The following is a 25,553-nucleotide window of genomic DNA, read 5'->3' on the forward strand; positions in this document are numbered from 1 at the left end:
CCTGCCCTGAGCAGCAGTATCTTGCTTCAGAATACCCAACAGTTACACCTTCACGACTTCGATGCTCCCACATATACCTACAGTGCTGCTTCTCCGTCTGCTCCAAGCTTCCTCAGTTGTAACAGCGAAGTACCCATCTCCCACCTAAAATTGACTATGACTTGGAGTAGTCAGACATGCTGGCACCTCTGAGAATCTCATGTGGATCTCAAATAAGGTTGTGAATACCACAAGATGTATAAGGTCACTGGAGCAAAAGGACAGTTACTTCTCATGCGATAGTTTAACCAGTACTTTAAAAAAAAATTAAGAAAAAGTGAGTTTGATGAATACTGTCCTCAGACTGAGAGGCTTTTGCGTGTGCTTCAGGAGGGTGCCTTTCATCACTGAACTGTAGGTGACTGGACCCTTCCACCTTTCTTGCTGAGAGGGAAGGGTCTCTTCTGCCTCTCCCCACTTCTATGTGGAAGAGAGCCGTGGAAGGCGGGAATACTGTCGTTCAGCTTAGCAGTTAAACACTTCCAGTGAGGCAAACAAGGAGTTTCTGAACCCCCAGTCCTGCTCTTGTGAAAAGTCTTTTTTTCTGTTTTCTAGACCCTGGACTTTAAATACAGAGTGACAGCAACAGGGATGAGAACCTGAGAGTCATTACCAAAACCATGACTTGCAGTGATATTTCAAGCAGTGATTCAATATAACACAATGGCAATTTAAGTTTAATTTAACCAGCTTATTGTCCATTACACCAAAGTTAAAAATATTTGCTGCTTTCTAAGCCTAGTATTTTGTCACTCTACCATAACTCTAAATTAGCTCTTCAATAATAACTAGAGGGCTATAATCTCAAGTTACCAAACCATTCTGTCTTTCAGTGTCTTTACAACGGAGGTACATGACACTGCCAAAGGAGAAAAAAAAAAAACCAGTGTGGGTGCCTGAAAACAAAATGTGTATTAACAGTGTTTTTGCCTTAAGTCTGGTGGTCAATACAAAATGCAGAACATACAACGTGCCCTTCAGTATTTGGCTGTTTACGCAACTAAAAAAAAAACCACAGGTCAAGTTTTGTTTTAATGTTTCTTTCTTTTTGTAAGCAAAATGTAGGGCCATTTGAGACATAGTTACCACAAAGATTTCCACACATAACTGTGCTATCAACAATGTTGAATATGATGTCTTACTGGTACTACCTTGTAGGAGATGAAAACACATAATGCAAGAAAACACAGCACATAGAACTCATGTTTCCTTTCCATAGGTGTACAGTACTAAAAGCAGACAGCCAGCAAGTTCTCACCTTTGCAACCTTCCCCATGTCTTCTAATGTTGCCCTCTCATTTGGAAACTCAGAGAAAGTTCTCTCAATTTTGGCAATCACAGCATCTATATTCACTTTTTCCTTAGGACATCCTCGAGGAAAATAGAAAGTTGGAATGTTTTGACTAAGTGATGGCGGCAAAGTTTCTTCCTTCTTTGTCTGAACCTAAATAGATATACACATTTGACAGTCAGGTACAGTGAAATCAGGTATAACAGTCACCCTCAGATGACTTGAATCTCTTGGTATTATATGTTACAACACACCTTCAGAAAGATTTCTGATGATAGGCTGAATAAGCTATTTAAGAATAAGAGCACATTGGAAACATTCATGAGTATTTCCAAAAACTCATTTAGAAAGATTTCTAGGATGTTAAAAATTTAATAAAAACAACTTCAGTCTTCAACATATCAAATTTCAAGATTAATACACCAGACAGCTTCTTGAGACTTCTGAAATAACTCGGGTTATATCATCAGTTTCAGAAGAAAAAACTTCAACTTTTAGCTTAACAGACAGGTCATGAAAGAATTTGCTTTTGAAATACTTCTAGTTTTACAGCTTCAAACTTTTGAAATAAGCATGACAACTTTCTTACAAACCACCAACCTGTTTAATTTAGTTACAGTGAAGATGGTTGTGGGGTTTTTTTGATGCTAAAAAATGTGTGACTTTATGAAGTAAATGATTCCTGCAGAGGGATTTTTTTTTTTTAAACTAGACACAATTATGGCATGAGAGCTTAGAAATCTGTTTCTCAAGAATTTGTGATATACTGTACTACTAATAAAAATAGATGACCTGTAACTTATTTATTTAAATGCATTTAGCTTCAGTAAAGAAGAATTTACCTTGTACTTAGTTTCCAAAAGAAAGTCCAATAAGACAGAGAAACAAAGATAACAAGCAAAGTAACAATAGAGTTATGTGGCAACTCAAAATTAGCAATTAAACGTTAAGTCTTTCATCCCAAGACAACTGTTCAAATGTAAAAACAATGGTTAATACTATAAGGCGGCTCATCCTAGTGTTACATATGTTCAATATCCTGAATTCCATCTTTCATTTCCACCCAGAATTGGCAGAAAAAAACCAACCCCTCCCCCCAAAATACCCAAAACTCCAACCCTCATTTTACTCCTTATCTGTCACCTTTGTCAAAGTGCCCATAAAGACACCCAGCCTTTCTACCACAATCAAAATCCTTTCTTAAGTCAGTGAAAGAACTAGGTGCTTATGGACAGCAGATTTAATTTACAGGGTTCCAACCCACGAGCCTTCACTGGAATGCTACACATGCTAAAAAAAGCCTGAATTAACCTTTCTTTCCCCTCCTCTGCATTTGGGCCAGCATTCTTGTTCACAGCTGCAGAATTACCTCAACTGAGTTACAAGTTTTATTTCATAGAAGAAAAAGGTACCTTAAGTCTGTGACACCTAAAGTCAATGTCTCATTTTCTAAGAATCCTGTAAATTACAACTTTTGATACCTTGTCATTAGTTTAGTGGTCCAGGTAATGAGGCATGAGCTCAGAACAAGAGTGCCACTGGGCATCAAAAATCCCTTCCAACTGTAGACTTTCAAACTTTTGGGAAGAATGAAGAGAGCAACATTTTATTCTCCAAGTAACATTACCACCAGCACTACAAATAACGTATACAATTGGATTAACACCTTCTCTCCTCCTAGAAACCCAGCATCAGCACTTCAGTAGAGCCCTAGGCAGGTACCCTATGCAAAACCAGACTAAAGACCTGTTCCATGGACTGGTACCACACAACCCAATAGCTAGCATGTTTTTGAGCACTGACAATCAAACCATCTTTTACTTAACAGAATCAAACTCTTATACTCATTCCAAATGCTAAGGTTATTTTATTTTATTCCCCCTTTTCCCCATTTCCAAGATCAGCCACTCCCACATGAGCTGCTCAAATTGCCACGGAAGCAGCCGGTGTTCCAGTTCTTCAGAGATGCCCCATGAGGTCTGCCTCAGCTGAGAAAAGGGTAGATGTCAATTATGGACTACTAACATCCCCTGAACCTTTCGGGTAACATGAGGTAAATCAGTATTTCAGGAAAACCTAGTACAGACAGACAAGGCATTTTTAAAATCCACAGCTAGGAAAATTTAGAGCCTCAGAGTAGAAAAAAGTTTCTTTTAAAAGGAAAGGTAGGGGCAGAGGGAAGGCTACATTGGAAAAGGTCCCAAGAAAAGAAGAAAGACTATCAACAGAACTACTTTTTCATCAGAAAGTTTATATTTTCTCAGAAACTACTAATTTACTACAGATACCTCAGAGTACACCATAAATGATTTCCATTAGCCCTGGTTAAAACCTGTTCTTAAATGCATGTGGAGATCTCAGTTCAGGATTTATAGCAAGACTTATGCTGGTACATGTAACTTCCTTGGGTGTTATTTAAGAGTTACACAATAAAGGGTTTTTATTTATTTATTTTTCATCTTTTTATCTGTTGTAAACACGTTCCAGACCATCATTATGAGGAAGAAGTTAAGCAACTGATTCTGAAGACAGACATATAGGTAAAAAAAAAAAAAAAAAAGATTTTTGTAAGATAAAAATGTTATGTTTAAGCATGACTTTGAATTCAGCATGCTTAGTGTAAAAATATATAATATTTAATCTGTAAGACTATATTTATTCAACTCTAAAACCAAGTATAGAATACAAACATCTCACTGCAAGACAAAATAACTCTCCCTATATTGAAAGATGTTGCCTATTTCTACATGCTGGTTTCTCAAAGTCAGTGAAAGAAGAAACTATAAAAATGCTTCATTTGCATTAGAAAGTGTATGATCACTTCCCAATCATTTCTGACAGATTTATTTGGTGCCTACATATAGGCATCTAGTGAGAATACCATCTAGGGCACAACCCAAAATGCCCTTGAATATTCCACGTGGTATCCAGCAGCCAGCTCAGAGCCCAGCTCTCGCTCTGTATCTGCTGCGCAGACGTTCTGAGCACGCTAATGCTTCTTAAATGCCACTAGCAGTTTGCAGTTGGACAACTGAATTGTACTGTTAATGTCAGTCAACACAGGGATAAGAGCCTGTACCAAAGAAAGAAACAGGTCATCCAAAACTATCAGCTCCAATTAATGCACTATAAAGTTAGTATTACATCTCCTCTCTTTCCTCACCTTCCCAAGAAGGCCCAGGGATTCCTCTCTTCTCTCAGCCTGAATCCCATCCAACAACCAAAAGGCTCCTTGTACAACTGAGGCTGCTCTGCTGCATGCGCTCTAATGAAGAAACGCATGATACTAAAAGGGGCTCGGATAGCTCCGCTGCTTTTGTAATTTCGGCTAGTTACTTCTGTAGATGCACACATTGTACAGCTGATGAAGAGAGTCAGTTCTGTTATTTCAGGGCAATTAAAATGCACTAATTGTGTGAGATTAAGCTGTTCTAAAATGAATTAGAACTTTAACCTGGGAATTTCTTCATTAACAAGAACTGCTAGAAGTCTGCTAACATCGAATCTTTGAACTGAAAATCTGAAGCAATAGTCCATTATTCTTTTTACGCAACTATTCCATTTCAGTGGTCAATTTGACATTTAGAAAGTGATCTACATTTTTTTATGGCTTTAAGTTAAAACCTTTAATACTGGTACCAGTAAGCTAAATTGATGAAAAAGAGACTGGTTTGGTAAGTGAAGATTTTCACTGTAACTTGCCAAGAAATAGCACAAAAAAAAAAATAACATGCTTGGAGGTAAGGATAACAGCTGTATAAGCTTGTAAACTCATACAAGCAGATGTGGGCTGCAGTGTCAGGACCGAATGGCGCATTAACCTTTGCAATAAATATGCGTAAAGTCCAGAATCTATAATTGTATTGTAAAGTTGCCACTGCAGTTTAAATCTTACATAAAAGATGGGAAGTGAGGATTCCTTGAAAATTCCTTGTTTGTAAACAAACTTATGTAAGATTCGTCTATAAGAGAATTCAAGAAAACCTTTAATATATAGCCAGTTTTCATTCCTGACATATACAACCATAAGGACTGTTCCCAGTTATCCAACACTTATCTGCCTTGACTTTTACGGAGGAAGAAGTGGAAATTTATATCCTAATGGGGTCACTGTTCAAAGGGAAATTTTCCCATTTTACTTTGCAACTCTCCAGACACTTTTCCAGCTGTTGCCAGTGAATGGAAAATAAAACCATTATTATAATTACAATATAGTAATACGTTAGTAAATACCAGAGAATATGGATACACCTCACTCCAAAGACAGAGGTTCAGTCTTACTGCTAGTCTTCTTATATCTACCAACAGATGAGTTGCACTCGGCAGTTTACTTGGTTCTAAGCAAAAATGAAGACAGCAGGGATTTTAAAATGAGGTGCCCTTTTCCCTCTCTCTCAACTGAAAGAAAGAGCTGACACTACGATGGAGTTCTTCAACAGGTTGTATTTCTGAAATAAAAAAGAAGGGGCTGCTTGTTCCCAGATATTTTAAGACTGTATACTCAGTCAAGTCTAGATCTACATCTGCACATAGAGACTACCACCCAGAAGTACTGAACCCCACAAAAGGGTTGAATATGTGGATTCAAACGTAAGTGAGTGAAACCTCACTTAAAAAGGACTGGAAAAGGAAACAAGATAAATAAGTTGATGAATGTAATATATTTTAGACACCTTACTGATTAAGGCACAAGCTCATTGAACTGATTTGATACTTGCATTGTTTTGACATGACTAGAGAAAAAGATAACTTCATTCAGAAATGCTGATGCTTTCTAGTATCTGACAGACACCAACATTTGTTATGCCGGTTTCTCTAAAAAAAAAAAATTTAAAACATTTACAGAGTTAGTGTTCAGCTCTTGCTGTATTATTTGATATGAATTTCCATAAGGATGTCCATATTAGAAAAGAGTCAATGGAATACATACAACAGGGTCAAGACAATAGGACCCAAAAAAATTCTACCTCACATTTATGGCCAACTTCACATTAAGTTTTTATTAAGAAATGGTACACCACAATCCCAAACAAAAAGTGGCATTAAATATTGAAAATACTATAAAGAGATTTTAACCTACCAAATAGGTAAATGTTTGGTTCAAATCCTTACTATTTTTAACTAGGGAATTAAAAAAAAAGGAATGTTGCAATACTTCTCAAATGTGCAATGCATAAGTTAATCTAGCTCTTCAGTAGACTGGGTCTTCTATTCTTACATATCATACTTTATGCTAATGTTACCTGGGTAAAAAGCAGTGCATAATAAGCTAAGAGGATTTTCTGCAGAGGCATGCTATTCAGCCTTTTAAATCCTAATATCCCTGCAAACACCCACGTACAATGCTTATAAACCACCCAACAACAAAAGCAGACACTGCGTAAAGTTCCCTGATATACAATAGAAAGTGGAAGTCAACACAGAGACCCAATAGCACATGAACTTGAAAATTCTAAGCTTATGCTATGCTATTTTTTTTAAATTAAAAGTCTCTCCTTTATTAAACTCAGTAAATTCTTAGAGAATACAAGGTGTACTACAGTCTATCAAAGCTAAATGGTAATTGTGAATGTAAGAAAATGTTATCAGTAAGCAGGCTCAAAAGGAGTACCTGATCAGCCTTCCTGTCTCTGTTCTTTTTATTAGCCATCAGTCCAAGTCTGACCAATAAAGTCTCAAGAATATTTCTGCTTTAACTTACTATCTGATTGCACTGTGAAACTTGACATTTCCCTCTAGATAAGGAAGTGACATGATCAGTAGTTTTATAGAATTGAAATCTTGAAAACACCAGATAAAAAATTTATGCTACTGTTGTCTAGAAAAGGGTTCAGTCTCATTTAGAAGGAAAAGACATTAAATTAGAAAAATCTGTTCCAAGACCTCATGTTAAAGTGCCTTCAAAAATCTGTTTCAGGATAGGTAAAGTAAGCTTACTACCAGAACTTCCCTAAGGACAAGCCCAGAGAAACATCTCTTCTGTAACACCAGCTCTCTTGACCTTGTGGCAGACATTCATATTTCCAATTATCTAAGTTAAAGAAGTGATGTTTTCTCCTTGTTCTCTGTATGCTCTTCATTAGCCTCTTTCTAGCCAAACTAAAAAGACAGATTTATTAATGCAAGAGTTCACCGACTGTATCACTTCCCATTCAGCTTGACACACTTAATGGTATTTTTTCCTCTGTGGAAGATGATCCTTTGACAATTTAAAGCCTTCAAAATTAATTTTTTTCCAAACTAGATTTCTCTAAAATCTAGCTATTGCCCTGAAAAATAGCTTGAAAACAGTAATTTTATCTGAAAGCTTAATAATGAAGTTTCACAGCACAGCAGAAGGCAAGCTACACCACAGTACACCCGCATCTTGCCCCACTCCTGCCTACGGACTTTACTGACCCATGTGTCAGTACTAGTGATAGTGAAGCAGTATGGTGAATTGCCTCAGGTCACCAAGACAGCTAAAAAGTAAAGTTAAAAAAACCTATTTGTCCTCATCCAATCTCACACAGTTGATTCCACTTAGAAGCAACATGGTTCTGATGCTAACATAAGGAAGATTAGAGGAATACTGTGGCAGTATTGTTTGAAATAAGCTTACATTAGGCTTAAAACCATGCTAAGATTGTGATTCATCTTGCCTAACTTGGTCAGAAGGTTAAGACATATGTGAATGATTAGGTTCAGGGAGACACCTACAGAGAATGAACCTATGCTAAAACCAGGTGTTGGGGTATATATGCATAAGTCTTTCCTCTGCCAACAAACATTTTAGTCCCACTTGCTTCCTCCTGTCCTGGACTTCAGTTTGCTATCCTTCAGTCACGGTCTGGCAGCTGTTTTTGGATGTGCTATAGAGACTAATTTTATCATACATGCTCCTCTTTCCTTTCCACAGTAAGAGATAAACATCTATTAATTTTAACCCTGATGCAGTTTTAGACTAGTTTGCTTTAACCTTAACTCAGATCAGTTCTCCAATCCAGTTTGGTTTGTAGTCACTTAAAATTTGTGCTACAATGAGGGGGAGGAAATAGAAAAATTAATACACTTTTCCATAAAGTTCTAGCCATATACTATTAGAAGAAAAAAAAGTACTTCAAACTACACTGTTTGATTTTATACATAGTGGTCACCTGAATTAACACAAGGGAACAGGGTTCAGCAACCCTCCGAATGCAGTCTGTGTTCCAGTTAGCGATACCGTGTTCACCTTCAGCTTCCGACCAGACAAACATGTTGGGAGTCTCCTGCCTGCGCGCCAGGTTGCGCGCTCATCTCAGTTTTACACAGATTGACTGCTATCGTTCTCATCTCATTTATGCATGTTCTTGGCAGTTTACTCTCAAGTCTATTTCTGTACAAAAGCCTATGGTCATTTGGTCTTGTGATTCAATGGAAATGATAATCCTCAATGCTAAACTGACCTTACTCTAGACATGGAGCCATACACTGCTCTGTTCCATTTTGGCAGAATTAAAGTACCCTGAGTTTCTGGGATTGACATGTTCCAGCAAGTAGCAATTCCATGAGCAAATCAAGAGAGATTCACTGAGGTTTAGAGCAGTTATGAGTCTAGGATCCTTCATGTTACAACAGTAAAAATGAAGTCTAAGGAAGACCCTAGACTTGCACAACAACTTGCAGAAGTACTCAGAGGAATATGATGGAGTTAGAACTAGAGTGCCGTGGCCTAAAAATATATTCAATTTCTTACTTGCTGTAAGCATATAAGAACAGCTCTAAGGATGGAAACCTTTTGCATATTTGGTTTAACTGTATGTCAAACTCATTGTGTTCAGAAGTTCATAGTGCAATGTTACTGTAAGTTGCAATAAAGCAAATGGCAAATCTAACTAATCTGTTCCCTCTTCGTCAACTGACGTCCCGAGTCGGGCAAATCTCTTCCTGGTTTGGCAACTGGCGACCAAACTACAAATAGAAAGCTCAGAAGAGTTAGCTGGTTTGCATGGTCTTTGTTTTTTTAATCACTCGGTATCAAATTCTACTGTACCTTTAGTGCAGTAACTCACTAGTAATGTGGCCCATGTTGAGAGCAAACATCAACTTCAACAGCAAAATATCAATCCTTCTAGAGTATCCCCAGCTACCGAGTGGCAGGGATAAGAAGCTACATTCATTTTACAATTCAATGTTGGAAAGTTCAGCTTAATAACAAACTAGAATTCAGCTCTATTTTTTCACTGAAATACTGTTTGTATGGTAACCTCTGATTTTGAGGCAAAAAAAAGATTTTGTTAGTTGTTTGCTACCTGAAGCTAATTTCTCCCCTTAAGTCTCAAGGCAGCAGAGTAAGAAGTAGTTCAGCTAATTACTCTTAGTTGCATGATAGCTAGGAAAAGAAGCATCCCAGCAGTTTCAGTGAAACTGCTATGGTAAGGGCCATCACTAGATAGTATTGAAAGTCTTACTAAAGCTTAAAGAATTCTTTCAAAAGTTTTTGATAGTGGCACAACTATCAGTAACTCTTTTCCCCTTTAATTTAACCAAGCCATATTTAAACAGCCAAAATGAGCCTCAAGAGAAAGCCACCGAAGCCTCAGTATTTCAGCAGAGCATGCAAACTTTGGACCATCTATACAAACCTATTTGGGATAGTGTGTTAGCTCTCATGTAGGAGGAGACGGTAGGTAGTGGCATCCAGGAAAAGCTTCCACCTGAAACTATGAAATACATTCCAGACACACCATCTTGCACATTAAAACTAAAAATGCATTCAACTAAAAGCATGTGTGAACGGTCACCACAGACAAGTCATATTACATGCACACATACAAAAGTGGCATGCGATAAACAAACACTGGCAAAATTTTAAATGGTCAAAAACTAGTTTTTGCTAGTTCAGTGAAGACTGAACTCTCCATCTGAGATAAATTAGCATCACTTTTCTGCGTGATACCTAACCATTACAGCATGCACTTCCCAATCTCCTCACTTTCAGTGATATATATGCTGCACTAACAGATCTCTTACCCAAGTTCTACAACTCCGAATTTGGAAATACCAGGATTCTCCCAATTTGCAGTTTGGTATAGCTGACATAGACAAACCATGCAGTCGTGCTGGGAACTGGAGGATGCTATTGCAAATATATTATTGCTGTAGAAACACCTCCAAACATGGCTGCATATGTTTGATTTTTTGTACAGGCACATAGAGCTTCAGCATCAAGAAAGTTCCAGTTACGCAGTTAGAAAGAGTTCAATGATTTATTCAGAAATGCCCTGGGCTGGGGATGGAATGGAAGAAGGAAGGAGTTGTTACCTCTCCCCCAAAGCCATGAGCTCAAGAGACCTTTGTATATTACATGCATGTCCATCAGTAATTTGCTTCATTTGCTGGCAAAACTTTTACCAAAGGCTTTAGAGGTAGGATCCTCTAACAGTTTGCTGTGGCTGACCAGTGAAAATACTTTGGCCCCTACATATGCTCTGCTAATTTACGAAAGGAAAAAGGTACATATTATAAAATGGAAAAAAAGGAAGATTCTTCAGAATAATCTACCCTGTGAAAGGCAACTTCTACATTTTGTGGTAAGACAGAAGCAGTGAAAAATATTAGTCACTGGCTGTGAGCTGTTGTTAAACAGCCTCCATTTTATGCATTATGTCAAATCAAGTATCCCAGTCACTATCCAGTTTGTCATAGTTGCAGCTTTCTCAGAAAATACTGTGATTCTAGGTTAAATCAGTGCTCCTACTCTTCACCGGTATATTGTTACCCCAACTGTTTTCAGGAGACAAGCTGGTAAGAGCCTCCTAGTACATGACCATTTTGATTGTACACAGCCAATGGACCACACTGGGACTCACTACCTGCAAAGGAGTCATGACAGCCTAAGCATCATTTTAATGGGGAAAAAACTGACAGCCAGTTACACCTGAGGCAATTGTAACATTTGTCTACAGAAAACAGCCCTTGTCAGGACAGGCCATCAGTTCAACATCAAAAGTAACAAATAGGGCTAAGACAGACATCCACTTAATTCTTAAACTCTGCAATAGCTTCTCATCCTTCCATGTTTACAACAAGTTTCAATCACTCAATGTGACTGAGCTTAGGAAAAATCCACTCAAACAAGGAAAATATCAACAAGCTCAGCCTTGTTACTGTGCTGCAGAGCCAACAGTTGGAGCAAGTATTCTGTCAACTTCTTGTCTAGCAATGCCCCAACAAATTCCGATTTGGACAATTGTGAAAACAATCTCGTATCCCTCTTACCCTGTAAAAATTGAAGGATATTTTATATGAAGAGCTGCCAAACTGTTTCAGGCATTCTAGCACACAAAGTACCACTGTTAACAGTCATAGAACATCTACTATTGGGAGCATTAGTGATTACAAAGGTATGGGAAGTATGTTAAAATGGAGAAAATGCTAGTGAAACTTTTATTCCAAGGGAAAAATAAATAAATCGGAGCTCTTCCATGTCTGAATTGTTGAGTCAAAAAACAGCTGCAGAGGGAACTGACATCTAGACTCTTAAATCATGCATGTAAGAAAAGTAAGCTGCAACAAACTTGCACCATATTGGCTTGTCTACAGAAACAGTACACATTTGCATACCTTTATTACCAGCCACGAGCAGGTAAACAAGCTGCTACCACAGGGCAGCCAACACATTTTAAGCTTGAACCAGGAGTCTGCTGCAGAAGTGGTAAAAAACTACCAGTTTGCTTACAGCTTCAAGAGGCTAGAGCTTAAGACCTGGCAAACCATTAGCAACAGACCATTGGTGGAAAACCTCTCGTCTTAACTGGCCAGCCTCAGCAGGCAGCTTAGATATTTTCTTCTATTTTAAATGTTGGCATCTACTCCAGAAAATTGGCATTCTATCAGCAAACAAGCATCAAGTGTAACAATTAGCTACAGCTGGAATGAGATGTCTATCCCCCCCGCCCCTGCAAACACTTGGGTTTTGTTCTTCAAAAAAACATTTGTGTGCCTGATGTAAAACCATTATGTAAAAATGGATATCAGGTCCTCCCTCTCTGGTGTTAAAAGGTCTCCAAATGATGTTAAATTAGAAAACTGATGTTAATAGGAAAGCTGGCCTGCCAGAGACCTCTAATCATTACACAACCTACTTCTGTGACTATAGTTGTAAAACTAACTGCCTCACTTAAACTTTTTAAAGTTCATTTTACCTCAGAAATGGGAATGTTATCTTCATGACTGGAAGAATCAGTGCACTACAGCACAACCACACACCAGCCCAGCGCACATTAGCACCTACAAGCTCTGTGTTCATTGCCATCTTGAACATGCCACAAGCATGGATGCAGCATTTTTGTCACAGAGGAGTGCAAAAGCGATCGAGAGGCACTAATGTCTAAACTTACTTCACTCAGAAGGAAAGTCAATCTTGTGAGGCACTGCAGAAGTTGAAGAAATAGTTCTCATACAGCTGACATAAATAGCATGTGTAAGCAGCATTTAGTATCATTAACAGGTGGTCATGGAACTAGCAGTTCTCCATTTCCACACTGAGGTGGGACACATACAACTACAAGAATCACCAAGCAGTAACAGCAGATAAAGGCATGATGCATTAAAAGTATCAGAAAATACACCAGCACTCAGTTCTGGCACTGACATTCAGAGGATTAGTTCAAGATTTAGGCCAGCTTCCCCCCCCCCCCCCCCCCCCCCTCCTTTTTTTTAAATCATCACATTCAGCACAAATGTATTTGACTTTACAAAAGTCTAGTTTTAAAGTTAGAACTCAACTGTTCTACAAGGTGGTGTGGCCTCTAAATAGCAAAAAATACTTATTTTCCTAGTTTAGCTAACACTGAGTTATATGGGTACAAGCATGTCACTGTACACAGATGTATTTTATTCTGCTATAATTTTGTTTCCAACTTCAGACATATTTTCCTCACACAGCCTGGGTAATGACACTGCTTATATTCCAGCTCTGACAGGTAGGGATGTCACCAGCTGCTGGCTAAAACACTGTGCTCAGCTATCAGCAGGTAATAAGCCTTTCAGTTCACATCTTTAAGTTGCTACTACATTTGACATGGTGATAGTTTCTTCTCCCTCCAAAGTTTCAAAGAAATTGATGAGCAAGACCGACACGGTGCCTCTTCAAGTGCTGCACTTCCAGTTCACTATACTCCACAGGTGTTAAATTACCTAAGAAAGATCTTTCTTACAAAGCAAGACCAGGAGAAGATACACTGAGGTTTTATTGAGTTTTATGCAGAGTTATCTATTCAAAAATTCAGGTCCCCAAAGTAACAGAGAGCATTTCAACAGTTGTGTATTGTTTTATCTTCCTTTTGAGAAAGTGATCTTTCCAGAAAGCCCTATTTTGATCAGTTTCATCAATTTCCATTAATAAATGCAACCACTGAGCAACAGCCTGCTCCACCACTTTCCAGAGCCACCCACCTCACTACTGGTTGTCTATTTAAAGATTTTCGTGAAACTTGATTTGCTATGCTCCGATGACCACCCCTTCCAAAACGCAGGGGATTACTTACACAGATTACTGACATGGCTCTATGCAAAAAGCCACTGCCTTCGCATTCCTAGAACCTGTGCGAGACCCAGTCACTCCGACCCACCTCAGAGCAGATGTTGAGCCACATGTTCTCATCCACCACCATTACTCGTTTTTTTTGTTTTAAGAGGTTAGCTTTAGTAGCACTAAATCTCTTCAGGAGAATCTGCCATTTGTTTAAGAAGTTATGGAAACTGCATGGACATGAAAAATTGTAAGAGTGTAGTAAAAGTATAAAAAAACAGATTGGCTTCCATTTCTGCTTGATTTTAGCATTCTAATTTTACATCATATTCATGAACTGTTCTGTCCGAAAGCCAATATTACAGTGGTATAGGAGGTTGTAAACTCCAATGGCAATGAAGCTTAGCAACTGAAATGAGAAAAAAACTTCAAGTTATTCTACAAAAGCTCTAAGCAGTCTTTAATTTCAATATGAAATTTCTTAAATGATTATGTAGATGATGAATAGCTATTCTTTGAAATGCACCTAACCCATGAAGACAACTTGAAATTAACATTAACATGAAGTGTCAGGTAAAGAATGTCCATCATCTTCTATACCAACAGCTATCAGCACTCACATTTTGGATTTTTAAGATACTTTCAGAAAGGTCTCCTCAAAATCCTGAAGTTGAAGTGAAGTGCCATTTAAAAAAGGAACCTCGGATAAAGTATTTCGTATCAAACTGAGCAAAGACAAACATCAGATTTTAGTTTTATACTGCTATTAAGTCTGTTTTGCCTACAGAATTTTGTCTGTAATATAATTGAGTGGTTTAACATTATTCTACAATTGCCATTTACTCAAGAAGTGCAAGTCTGGTTAAAAGTGAAGAATATTTGTTCAGTTCTGCATCGTAAGTTTATAGCCAGCAGCATGCTAAAACAGAAAAAACCCTACAGATTAGACAAGCTGTCTTCTAAAGTACTTAGTTGCTAGCAGATATGCATTACCATACTACATTGAGATGTTTTCTAGCTCAATATAAAAAAGCCCTGTAAAAGTGCAAGTGATCCAACTATCATTCAATGAAAGACAGATCAAGTTAAGGGGCACCACACAAGGTAATAGTGTGTTTGTTTACAACAGGATGCCATGACTAGACTAAACTTGCCTCATGCTCTGAGTGCCTAAATATTAATTACCGAAAAGTAGCAGTATCAGTTAAGATAGTATTTTCTTTTCCTGCTGTCTCTAGTCAACAAGTTTCCTTTCTCTGTCTCCAGCACAAAAGATTCAAGTCGTAAAATCCTTTCATTCACAAGTTTATGCTGAATAGCATAAAACAGCAGGGTCAGCACTTGCATTCTGCTTTGCACAAAGAAATAAACATTGCTTATATAGCTCAGCTGAAACAAATCTGAAATAACGTAGACAGCAGAAGGCTAATGCATTTTTAGGGTCATAGGGCTCTATGGCCCTCTCTTGAAGGTCACTTGCAAGGGACACTAGTGCACTGAATTCAAAATTAAGTAGCAGGCTATTTTTAGAATGATTTTAAAAGCCAGAAATTCTAAGATAATATAATTTTTATTCAACTGTTAAACTTTACTCAATTAAAAAAAGGGTAAAAAAAGTCACACATACCATCACTGATATACCTTTAGTACATGAATTAGAAGTGAGGGTGAGGTAAGGACAAAGTGAATGCTTTCACATACCACCAAATGCCTTAAAGTTAATGTGTTTGAGGAAATACCAACATTCAGTTTCTCCAATAAAATAGTTGTATGCTTCTCCCCCTCGCAGAAGATAATCTCTTTGAACATTTACTCTAAGTAGTTTTCCTTCTAATTGTATGTTTCAAATGCTTCGATTCTCAATTATGAGCTCACTTTAAAATGGTGGATTTAACTCACTGCTACAAAACAGCAGAGGCACACGTGTGAACCATGTAGCAACAACTGATCTCACCCAAGTACAAAGTCCAAAATAAACATAATCTAAAGGAATTCAGGATCACCATGTAAGTATGAAAACACCTTTTAACATATTATGTTTGAGCTAGTAAAGTTACAGCCTATTTCAGTGTATTTTATACGCCCAGTTGCAGTAGAAGGCAAATTAAAACCCCTGGGGAAATGCATGCAGATTATGGAAAACAGTCCTTAAAAGTCTAATAGCATTAAGCACACCAACTTTCCACTGCATATGCCACTGTGCAAACATCATACTTTATCTACGCGACATGCTTCAGTAAACTCTCCCTCATTTTTTGTTTGCAGAAAACTACCTGCACAGTACTTCTGGAACACAGAAAAATCATCATATATGGAACAGTATCAAAATCCTGCTAGCTGAGGAAGAACTTGCATGTATTTCCCGCAATTCGCGTGGTTGTGAAGGTGCAACTGACAACAATAACTTAATTGTATAAGAACTGAAAGACAAACCTGGACCTGCTGAAAAGCTTTCAGTCTCTTCTTGAATCTAGAAGGTAAAACAAAATCACATCCTCGAGCTAGCAATGCCAACTCCTTTCTTAGATCAGGATCTTGCCGCAAAGAAATCTCCTTTATCCTCATGCTTTCGGATTTCATATAATGTCTCTGTGTGCCAGTCCAGGCACTTGAGTCCCAGTAAATAGCAGAGCTGTTGTATTATCACGCAGTGCCACTTAAAGCAGCAGCTGCGCCCGAGTTCTGTGATATTATAAGAGAGTCAGCTCAACTTCGCCTGCTCCATACATTAAAGGGAACTTGGCTGGAATCGCAAAAACAGATTGGAAAGTCACTTTGGGGGCCTGCCCTTTCGTACGTGCATTCCAAAGTCTAAATGGGACAGTATGGAAAAAAACAAACCTGTTTGGAGGAGCATCTATAAAAGCAGCTTCCAATTTTAAAAAAGCAAGCCTTAGAGGAATGCAGAGAGGCCAGCCGTGGTCATTTTGTAGCTTCCTCCTCCTCCCATCCCCCTCAGCTTTTCCTTCTGTCACAAAACACTCACTGTCTAGCTTCAATGAAGTACCTCACCGAAGGATAAGGCTTATTACACAGCAATTAAATTCCTTTTAACTCTTCAGTCCTTTAGCAGGAACCCTATTACACTAGGAAAATGAAGGCGACAACAGAAAAAGCTGCAGACAGACTTTGAGTGGCTCACAATTTCATGGAATAGATTTTTTTACATGCATCTAGATCTAAGTTACCGTATCACAAGCAACTAATCATTCAAACGCTAAGGCAGTAGCAGAAGCGAGGCAAATGTTACCACAATGAAATGCTGCTTTAAATCATGTTTTACAGAAAAGCTACATTAGAAATATCAATGATGTAGCAAAATCTGAAAAAAGTTGACAGGATACTTTTTTTTTTTGCTTAAATAGGAGTTTTATGAACATTAAGATCCACATACTAGATTGCATACCTGCCACATTTCATTAGCACTAAAGTTAGATTCAGCTACCACTATTTTCAGTTTATTGAATCTCAAATACATTTTATGAGGGGGTGAGGCCATGTTTTAGCCCACAGCAATCTTCTTCCCAGAAACAGAAATCTGATAAGCTTTTGTGGAAATTAGTGACCTTCTGCCCTTCCTCCTTTATGGTTTTATGTACATTAGTTGATAACTGGTGAAGTTTTCACATTTTAAATGGGTATATCTTTACCATAGCAATCTTTAGGAAATGCTATTATTTTGATGAAGTTTTTTCAAATATCACTGTTGTTACAGCTATGGGTATGGCAACTCTTGCTATTCCAGTTCAAGCTGTGAACACTCTTAGCACCCCCAAATTCTCCAAGATGTTGGTATGTTGCCCATTCATTATCTGTACCTCATCATGCACAAGTTTAAGCATAAAAGATCTGGCTAGTCTTACTCTGTCTTCATCCCTCATGATCTAAATAAGGCCACTTTTTTGATTACACAAAGATGTACACAGCCCAAGAAAAACTAAAACAACTCTTTCACCACTAAGTTCTAGATCTCTCTTACTGAGCTGCATTATTTTACCCCCACGCTGTGTTATCTATAATCTTTAGCCCTATTCATCCATTCATAGCCATGCTGTCATGTAACAATATATTAAAACCTCACAGTAAATATCCTTGTAAGATTAAGAAAAAGAAACTATGAAAAAGTACTAGTGAAACATGATTTGTCTTAATTGGATCCTTTTTAGTTTATCACACACTGTTAGAAAGTAAATGACAACAAAAAGCCTGTTTTCTTGTTTTTAAATTAGTATCCAGCTTTCCCCACTTGCTTCTTTATTGCAACTCGTTATGAAGATATTTATTTCTTTCGGAAGTGGGAGAACAAGAAAGGAATTGACGAGGCAAGAGTCAGACATGTTGTCGTTGGCATGACCAGACTATCAAACGGCATCGAGCAAAACTGGCTGTCGCTCAGTGTCTTAGGAAGATCAAATCAACTAACCTGCGATAACCCTCGGGCCACAGGGAAGCCAGCAGGGAGCTGGGCACACAGCACACAACAGCAGCACGCCTGGAACTGGAGACGAAGGACTGAGGTGTTAGAGTAGGAGAAGAATCCTACTCTGGCAACAGCTACCCGTTCCAGACCAAGATGTTTGGGGAAGGTCAGGAAGGTTGTATTGCAAGGCAGACTGCATTTCAGCTTAGGCAAAATAGGCCTTACTTAAAGTAAGGAAAGGTATCTTCTCACCTAAATTGCTTTCTATTTTCATCCCTTTTCATAGGATCATAGAGGTGATGTGCTCCCATTCACTACTACATTCATGGTCTTGCTTGAGGTGGCTGTAGTATGTCATTAAGATGACTGACTGCCCCATGGAGAGCTAACCTAAAAGACTGGAGCTCCAGTTCACCTGAACCTGTTGAAGGAGCCTCAGTAAGAAATCAATGTTCTGAACTCCATTTTGGAAAGAGTTGCAGATTTCCCTCCTTTTTTCAAATGGAGCTGAGTCCGTCACCACTTAAGCAGCATTATTATGTTCAGTATTTTGAATACTCTGGATTTTGTTGTCATAATATTACTTCACTGCCTGAGGTAGATGTCAAGTCAATCCCATTGTTAGCCTAATACTGTTTTAGCACTACTTGCACTAGTCTGGTTTCAAACCTAGTGGTCATTTACATACCTGCGTCAAAAGTTCATAGGTTGCAATATATGAAGAATCTACATGCAATTGAGCATTTAGTTGCAATACATTGCGAGAGGTAAGTGCAGTGGCAGCTATTAATCATTTCCTTTTCACCATCTGAACAGAAAAGGGTTTTGTATTGCCACATTTAAGGAGATATAAGCATTGGTAAAGCAATGTGGTCAAGAACCCCCTAAGATTTGTTTTAACCTTTTCAGTCATGAATTAGCCACAGGGGAAAGGGAAAGTCAGTTTCCACCCAGACTGAACTAGGAGTGTTCGAGTATAGTGTTACATTTATTCTAAATCTGAATTCTCTCCAATGAAACCTATGGCAAAATCCTTTCCTGGGTGAAGGGCTGGATGCCAGCCATGAAGCTCTTCAAGTATCCTGGCAGCTTATTATTAGCTAGATAAACAGAGGGGAAGATGCATGCTCAGAGCTTCCTTCCAAAGCTAAAGATACACACTATGAATGGATCTGACTCAAGGGACTGTGGCTAAAGAGTTTACCACTTTAACAGAGATCTGAACATACACAATAGCAGTGTAATATTTATGTGGCTTTAACACAGAAGTATTCAAGTGAGACAAAGATGAGGATCACTAATATTTTGGGTAACATGGAAGAAATAGAAACCTGAAGAGTACCTCAAAAAACCTTAAGCATTTGCCTACAAAAACGCGATTTCTTGTCAGAAGCATACACTGACAGTAGATTTAGTCTTAAGAATGGGGAACTGACCTCCAGTCTTTGGAAAAAAGCATCCAAGCATTAAGTTATATATGTAGTAAGATGTATTCAGCCATACAAAACCTTTAGTTGCTGGGGTCCAGTTTTCAACCCAGTAACACGTGAACCAAGGTAACAGAAAGCCTGTTTGGCCTTTGGAGACAGTTTAAATAAGGCTGAATGAGCAAGCTCAATGGCAACAGTTGTGCAACCTAATAGAATCCCTCAGCCTACGATGCTGCAGAAATTAAGAGTGGCTCCTGGGTTAAGTATGGAAAGAGAACTGTCACATCTCCACAACAGTCAACTAAAGGGATGTGCAACTAGGGTAACCCTTTCCAAAAGAAACTGATTAGTGAGGGGCAGAAAAGAGCAGTTAAGAAAAGGTAACTAAGGCAAGGTTAGCGTCTTTATCAATATAGAAAAAAAGATGAAACAGCATGACTAACTTAGTACTAAAGATATTTCAGATGCTTAAAGTGGAAAAAAAAGGCACTATTAGTACAAGCAAATAGTTCAGGAAGATATATATAAAAAAAAGAAGTAAAGCAGCTAACAATGCTAAGTAAAATGCAGCTAATAATAGCTGCAGGAAAGACAAAGAAGAAATTACATAAATATACCAGAAGACAGACAAATGAAAGCAACTGTTCTTTGCTAGACTAGGAAAACAAGCAAACAATACAAAAAGCCCTGAAATGCTGTGTTCATTTCCCCCCCCTCATTCTTCACAAAAAGATTGTGACTAGACTATCACCATTATTTAATATTAGCAAGAGTTATTTCTAGACCAGATAGTCCATACTCGGCCTTTGATGTACTGAAAGATGCTGGAACTAGATATGCCTCATTATTTGCATAATAATTAGACATTTGATTGATAATTATTTGGTTTCCAACTCAGACCAAAGCTCCACAGTCAGACTGAACTTCTAACAAATCTAACCCAATTTCTACAAAACATATTAGCATAATAGTAGATGCAAACATCATCACACTTCAGTAAACATAATGCTCATTGAGTAGATGCATTATTTACACTAGTCTGCAGATCTTTAATCCTGCAGACCAGCGTTAGCCCATGGAACATTGTTGTAACAGCAGTTCTCAAGGTAATGAGTAAAAACCAAGGGGAAAGATTAGAAGGCAATGTCCATCTCTGTCAGATTTGATTTTATGACCTACGAAGTGAGAAAACACAACTTAGGCAGGCTTGGTAGCATCTGCAGTACCTTTCTGCTTAGTACTACATACAGCAACATCCATTGTTGACATAGTCTAAATAAATGAATGAAGAATGATAGCGCTTCTCTTTGGAAAGAATTCTAAAACTCCCACTCAAGTCTTCAAAAAGGCCCTCACAGGGAAAACCTCTTTATAGCAATGGACTAAAGTCTCAGTTGCCCAAGTGTGTTGTTTTACATTATTATGGGCAATAAACAAAACACTCCCTTCTCAGGAGACTACAGTACATAGCAAGATTTACTGACCTTGAATTTTAGTAGTGCCGGTATTGTAGAACACAAAATGGCTAGAGAATGGGAAAATACAAGAATAAATGGGAAGTGACAAAGAAAATTCTGCTTTTTATCCATAAAACTGCCTAAGTAATCAAGAATATTAACATCTATTGACAAGGTGATCCACTCGGGGTGGGGGGGAACCCACTGATACTGATTTTTCAATATTGAATTCACAAATAGTGATTTTTATTTTCATTTCCCCAAACCCCTGACTATCCTGAAATAAGGATGCACAAGGTGAAAACCTATCCATCCTTATATTGATGATAAGGAAAGGGATTTAATGACATCCCAAATAATCAGTTTTCCCAGTTCTTCAGACACTTATCTGACTTGCTTCTTGCTAGTAACTTCCCATTTCTAACTGCTGTGTATGGGAAGAGAACAAGAGGACAATGCACTTGCGAGCTGAACAGAATAACAAAGTATTACTCTCCATCCCTAACTCTCCTTTGGATGAGTCACTCCTTTCCAGCAGTACCCTGACAAAACCCAGGGGAGACGAAGTCTACAATGTCTAGATCACAGGAGGAATCAAGCTGTTATGCTCATACCCAGCTATCAGATACCTAAACTGATGGCTTTAAAGTTACTGATAGTGTTTTGAGTATGGTGTGCTATACCAATGAACTGCTAGATGTTGTCACTGTGTAGTTAAGAAATCCACCTTCACAGGGAGAAACTGATCTTTTGGCCTTGGAAGGAAGTTCATGTGAATCTGGGTCTACACACACTTTTTTTTTTTTCTCGGAGGATGCAATGCCTCCCCATAGAACATGCGGACAATTAAAAAACATGGAAGTCTTGCATGTACATACCTTCTCTAATGATTATTTAAATTTTCCAGTACTCTTGGTTTAGACAGAGCAATGCCTGAAGGGTCTTTCTACAGTTGCTGGGAGAATCCAGAATTTTTAGGAGGCATGACAGTGAATAAAAAGACACCAGTTAGATGTGAGATATATGGTCATGTTGGTAGCCCAGGAAGGATGGGCTGATCAGATTCTCTGCGCATTACCAAAAGAATGCCATGTATGTACACCACACCATGTGCTGTTATCAAATTATAAGCAAGATAAGATACATGTCACCTTGCTATGATTACACTGCCTGGAGTCCAAAGGCATAGCATGGGCCTTTTTAGATTGCTAACTGCATCTGGCAGACTAACTTCAGCAAGCGTCAACACTAGATACTATAAAACTGAAGCCTGACAGTTAATGGATGGTTTATATTCCTTTCAGAACAATTCTCATGTTCCCTGCCATCTTAGGAAAACATTATCAGCTTACATTTTATTTATCTGTGTATAGCATAAACAGAGTTTTAATAGAACAGGTTGTTGGAATGGTGCTCTACAGGCAGAACCTATTTACTATTCACGATCTTCAGATGACTCTATTCATCAGATCATGAAAACCAGGTACACCCTAATTGATGCTGCTGAGGTGGCTATTAAACACAGAAAGACATAAGCAAAATATCTAGTATGGATCATACAAATAAAAATCACACTTGCTCTAGTAAGATGCCCAATTTTTACATTTTAGATGAACCATGATGCTACAGAGACTATCCACAGAGGAAGCTACAGTCCACAACGTACACATTTGTAACTTTACGAAGGTAAGCCTCCGAATAGCAGAATAGGTTGAAATGAAGAACCAGTTCAGGCTGATACAGAATGCCACTGAGATTTTCCTACAGGAGACAGCAGCTTTTATAATGGAGTCTAATGTTTTGCATTATGCAACTTTTCAAAGTCACACAGGCCAGTCTGGATATTTAGTCACTTCTAGATTAGTGTTATTTACCTTGTGTCACCTTAATTTAGAAGTTGACAGAGTAATCTGGTATAAAGAACATGAATGACAATGTTTTATAACTGTCCAGCAACTTATTTAAACATTGCACCAGCTGTTCAGTACTTCATTTTGACATGAACTGAATTTTCAATTAGTCCTTTCAAAAACACATTTATATCTTGGAATTTCATAATTTTCAAAACTAGAATGATTGGTGCATGAAAGTACAACCACTACTTTAATTCCAGCATCACAGGCTAACAGAACATGTAATTTAGTCCCTGAAATCACAAGACAATAATTTTGAGTCAGAGACAGCTGCAGGACAGCTTCTTGCTTACGCTTTCACTTGAGATCTCCCTCCCTGAAGATCTTAAAGCAAAACCAACAGATTGGGAAGCTTAAGATACAACCTTGTTCCACAAGTCAGTCAGATCACAAATTGTAATTTATCAACCAACAATGGGATTTCTGGTAGAATTCCTATAGAGACTTACTCTTGAAATAACACTACTGTGTTGATCATGCATCAGTATGAAATCATTGCTGATATAGGAAATACAGAGGCAACAGAAACTATACTGGTTTCTACAGAGCTATATGAGAAGTCATGCACTTCCAAACTTGCAAGCAGGGTACAGTGGTAAAGGACAAAGCAAAGAAAGAAGGCAGAGCAAAGAAGCTGGTCACTGGTAACCACCTGAACTTTAGCTTTCAGTATGATAAAGAAAAGGGGCAACCATTACACATGAAGAAATAAGGCTTAAGGAATAAGACAACTTACAGAGGTATAACACCACAAACACATTGCCAGAACAGCAACAGAACTCTTGACTAGCAATTTCCTCCATTCTCCATCACTGGAAGTCTTGATGTGAAGCCTAAATATTTTTCAAACATTCTAGAAGATCTTTCTAAAATACTAAGCTTAAATGTGTTACTTGATAAGTAAGCAAGTAGTTGAAATTTTAGGAGATACTCTTTAGTGTGTTAACAGCAAGTAAGACAACAAAATTGGTGATCTTTTGTTTAAAATCTTAAGTTACAACAGAAGACTTTTTAAAAGTACTTGCTGTAAATGATGACTATTCATGAAGACTAGTAACAGACGGAAGACAAATCTAGCCCATTAAATGCTTTCAACATTATTTAATTTCAAATAGTTTGCTTTATTTCTTAGTCAATGACGTGTGCCACAAGGATGAAGATTATTTACGATATATCAGTGATGATCATATCTAGTAGAAATGTTTACAAACACTAGAATATTTACTGTTTATCAATACAAATCTAGCTTCTAAAGTAGTAAAACTGTTTAGAAACTGTTCTCCTGGTTCAGCTGAACTCTGAAAACAGATCAAGTCAAGCCATTTCATAAGCTCTACAAGCTTGTTTGGTCAAGATAATGTCAAGAAGGTCCAATCAAACCTTGTTCATGGTGCGCACATTTACAACTCCATTTTATAGATATTTTGCAGTATTTCCCTTGTCACCCACTCATAAGGTCTTTCCCTGCATTCTCCTTGCATATAGATTTTACAAGTGTTGTGAAAGTCTCCTTGTGGTCTTCCAACTCATCTCATTTGTTGCCTGGAATCAGCCAAAGTTTCTAGTAAGATCTGCACAGAACAAATATGTAAGGCTAGTTCCATATGAAATGAAACTAAGCAGTATGCACAAGGTTATTTAAGCACATATCCCAACAGCCCTAAGAGCCCATTATCCCTGCAAGTACCTGTGGTCAAGAAACGGTACATGGGTGGCTGAACAGTTTCTAGCTATTTTTTTTATAAAGAACAGTGATTGCTATGCAAAAGGGGCACATCTAACATTAAGTACCAGAATGCACTTTTAAAAGCATCTCTTGATCACTGGTTAGCTTTCTGTGGACCCATTTTAAGTTGGATCTGTTGTTTGCAGAATACAAACTAATCTGATCTACCAAGACATTAATACCATCTGGTTAAGAAGACAAGAGCACCATACTAACCCAACACAAAGGAGTTATTTACATATTATGCCACAGTTAGAACGTTAAATCTAGTAACCATTTGTTGTGGACTGTAGAAAACAAGAGCGCTTAACTGGTATCTTCTTGAATTGATGCAACTACTTAAGTTGCCTAACTTTCATTGAGTTTTTCAAGACAGTTGTGTGTGCAAAGCCTCTAAATTTGCAAAACTCAGCCATATGATATTACCATTAGTATTTTGTAGATTTTTCTCATAACATTGCTTGCTGAAAAATTCTGTGCAGTCATTGACTAGGTCTATCAGTGGACAAACTGGTTCACTGGATGAACTGCATTAATCCTTTTGTACTGCAGTAAGCCCACACATACTTTTAGCCTCAAGCTTATTTCTTGCTGACAGAGTAAGTGTAGGGCATATGGAAAGGTTCTCAAAAATATAAGACAGGTTCTCAAACATCATTGAGGGAAAAAAAGAAAGCTATCTCCTCTATATCTAATTTCCTCCCAGACCAACCACCTGTTAAAAGAATGAACTGTTTAAATGACTGATGTAAAGCTATAATTAAGCTTAAATGTTTTGAAA

The 25,553-nt window shown here is 37.9% G+C and overlaps 1 protein-coding gene across 1 annotated transcript in view; it reads right to left on the reverse strand.

The window, feature by feature from the left end:
* Positions 1-25,553, reverse strand: part of PPP2R3B (protein phosphatase 2 regulatory subunit B''beta) — a gene marked incomplete at its 3' end in the record, with an annotated part of 52,981 nt that overhangs the window by 19,314 nt on the left and 8,114 nt on the right. Inside the window, exon 3 of the mRNA XM_082337840.1 lies at positions 1,298-1,483. Coding sequence (XP_082193966.1) covers positions 1,298-1,483 — 186 coding nt within the window. The remainder of the gene's footprint in view (positions 1-1,297; positions 1,484-25,553) is intronic.

The sequence above is a fragment of the Platalea leucorodia genome, assembly GCF_965183815.1.
Source record: "Platalea leucorodia genome assembly, chromosome: 2".
NCBI classification, from domain to species: domain Eukaryota; kingdom Metazoa; phylum Chordata; class Aves; order Pelecaniformes; family Threskiornithidae; genus Platalea; species Platalea leucorodia.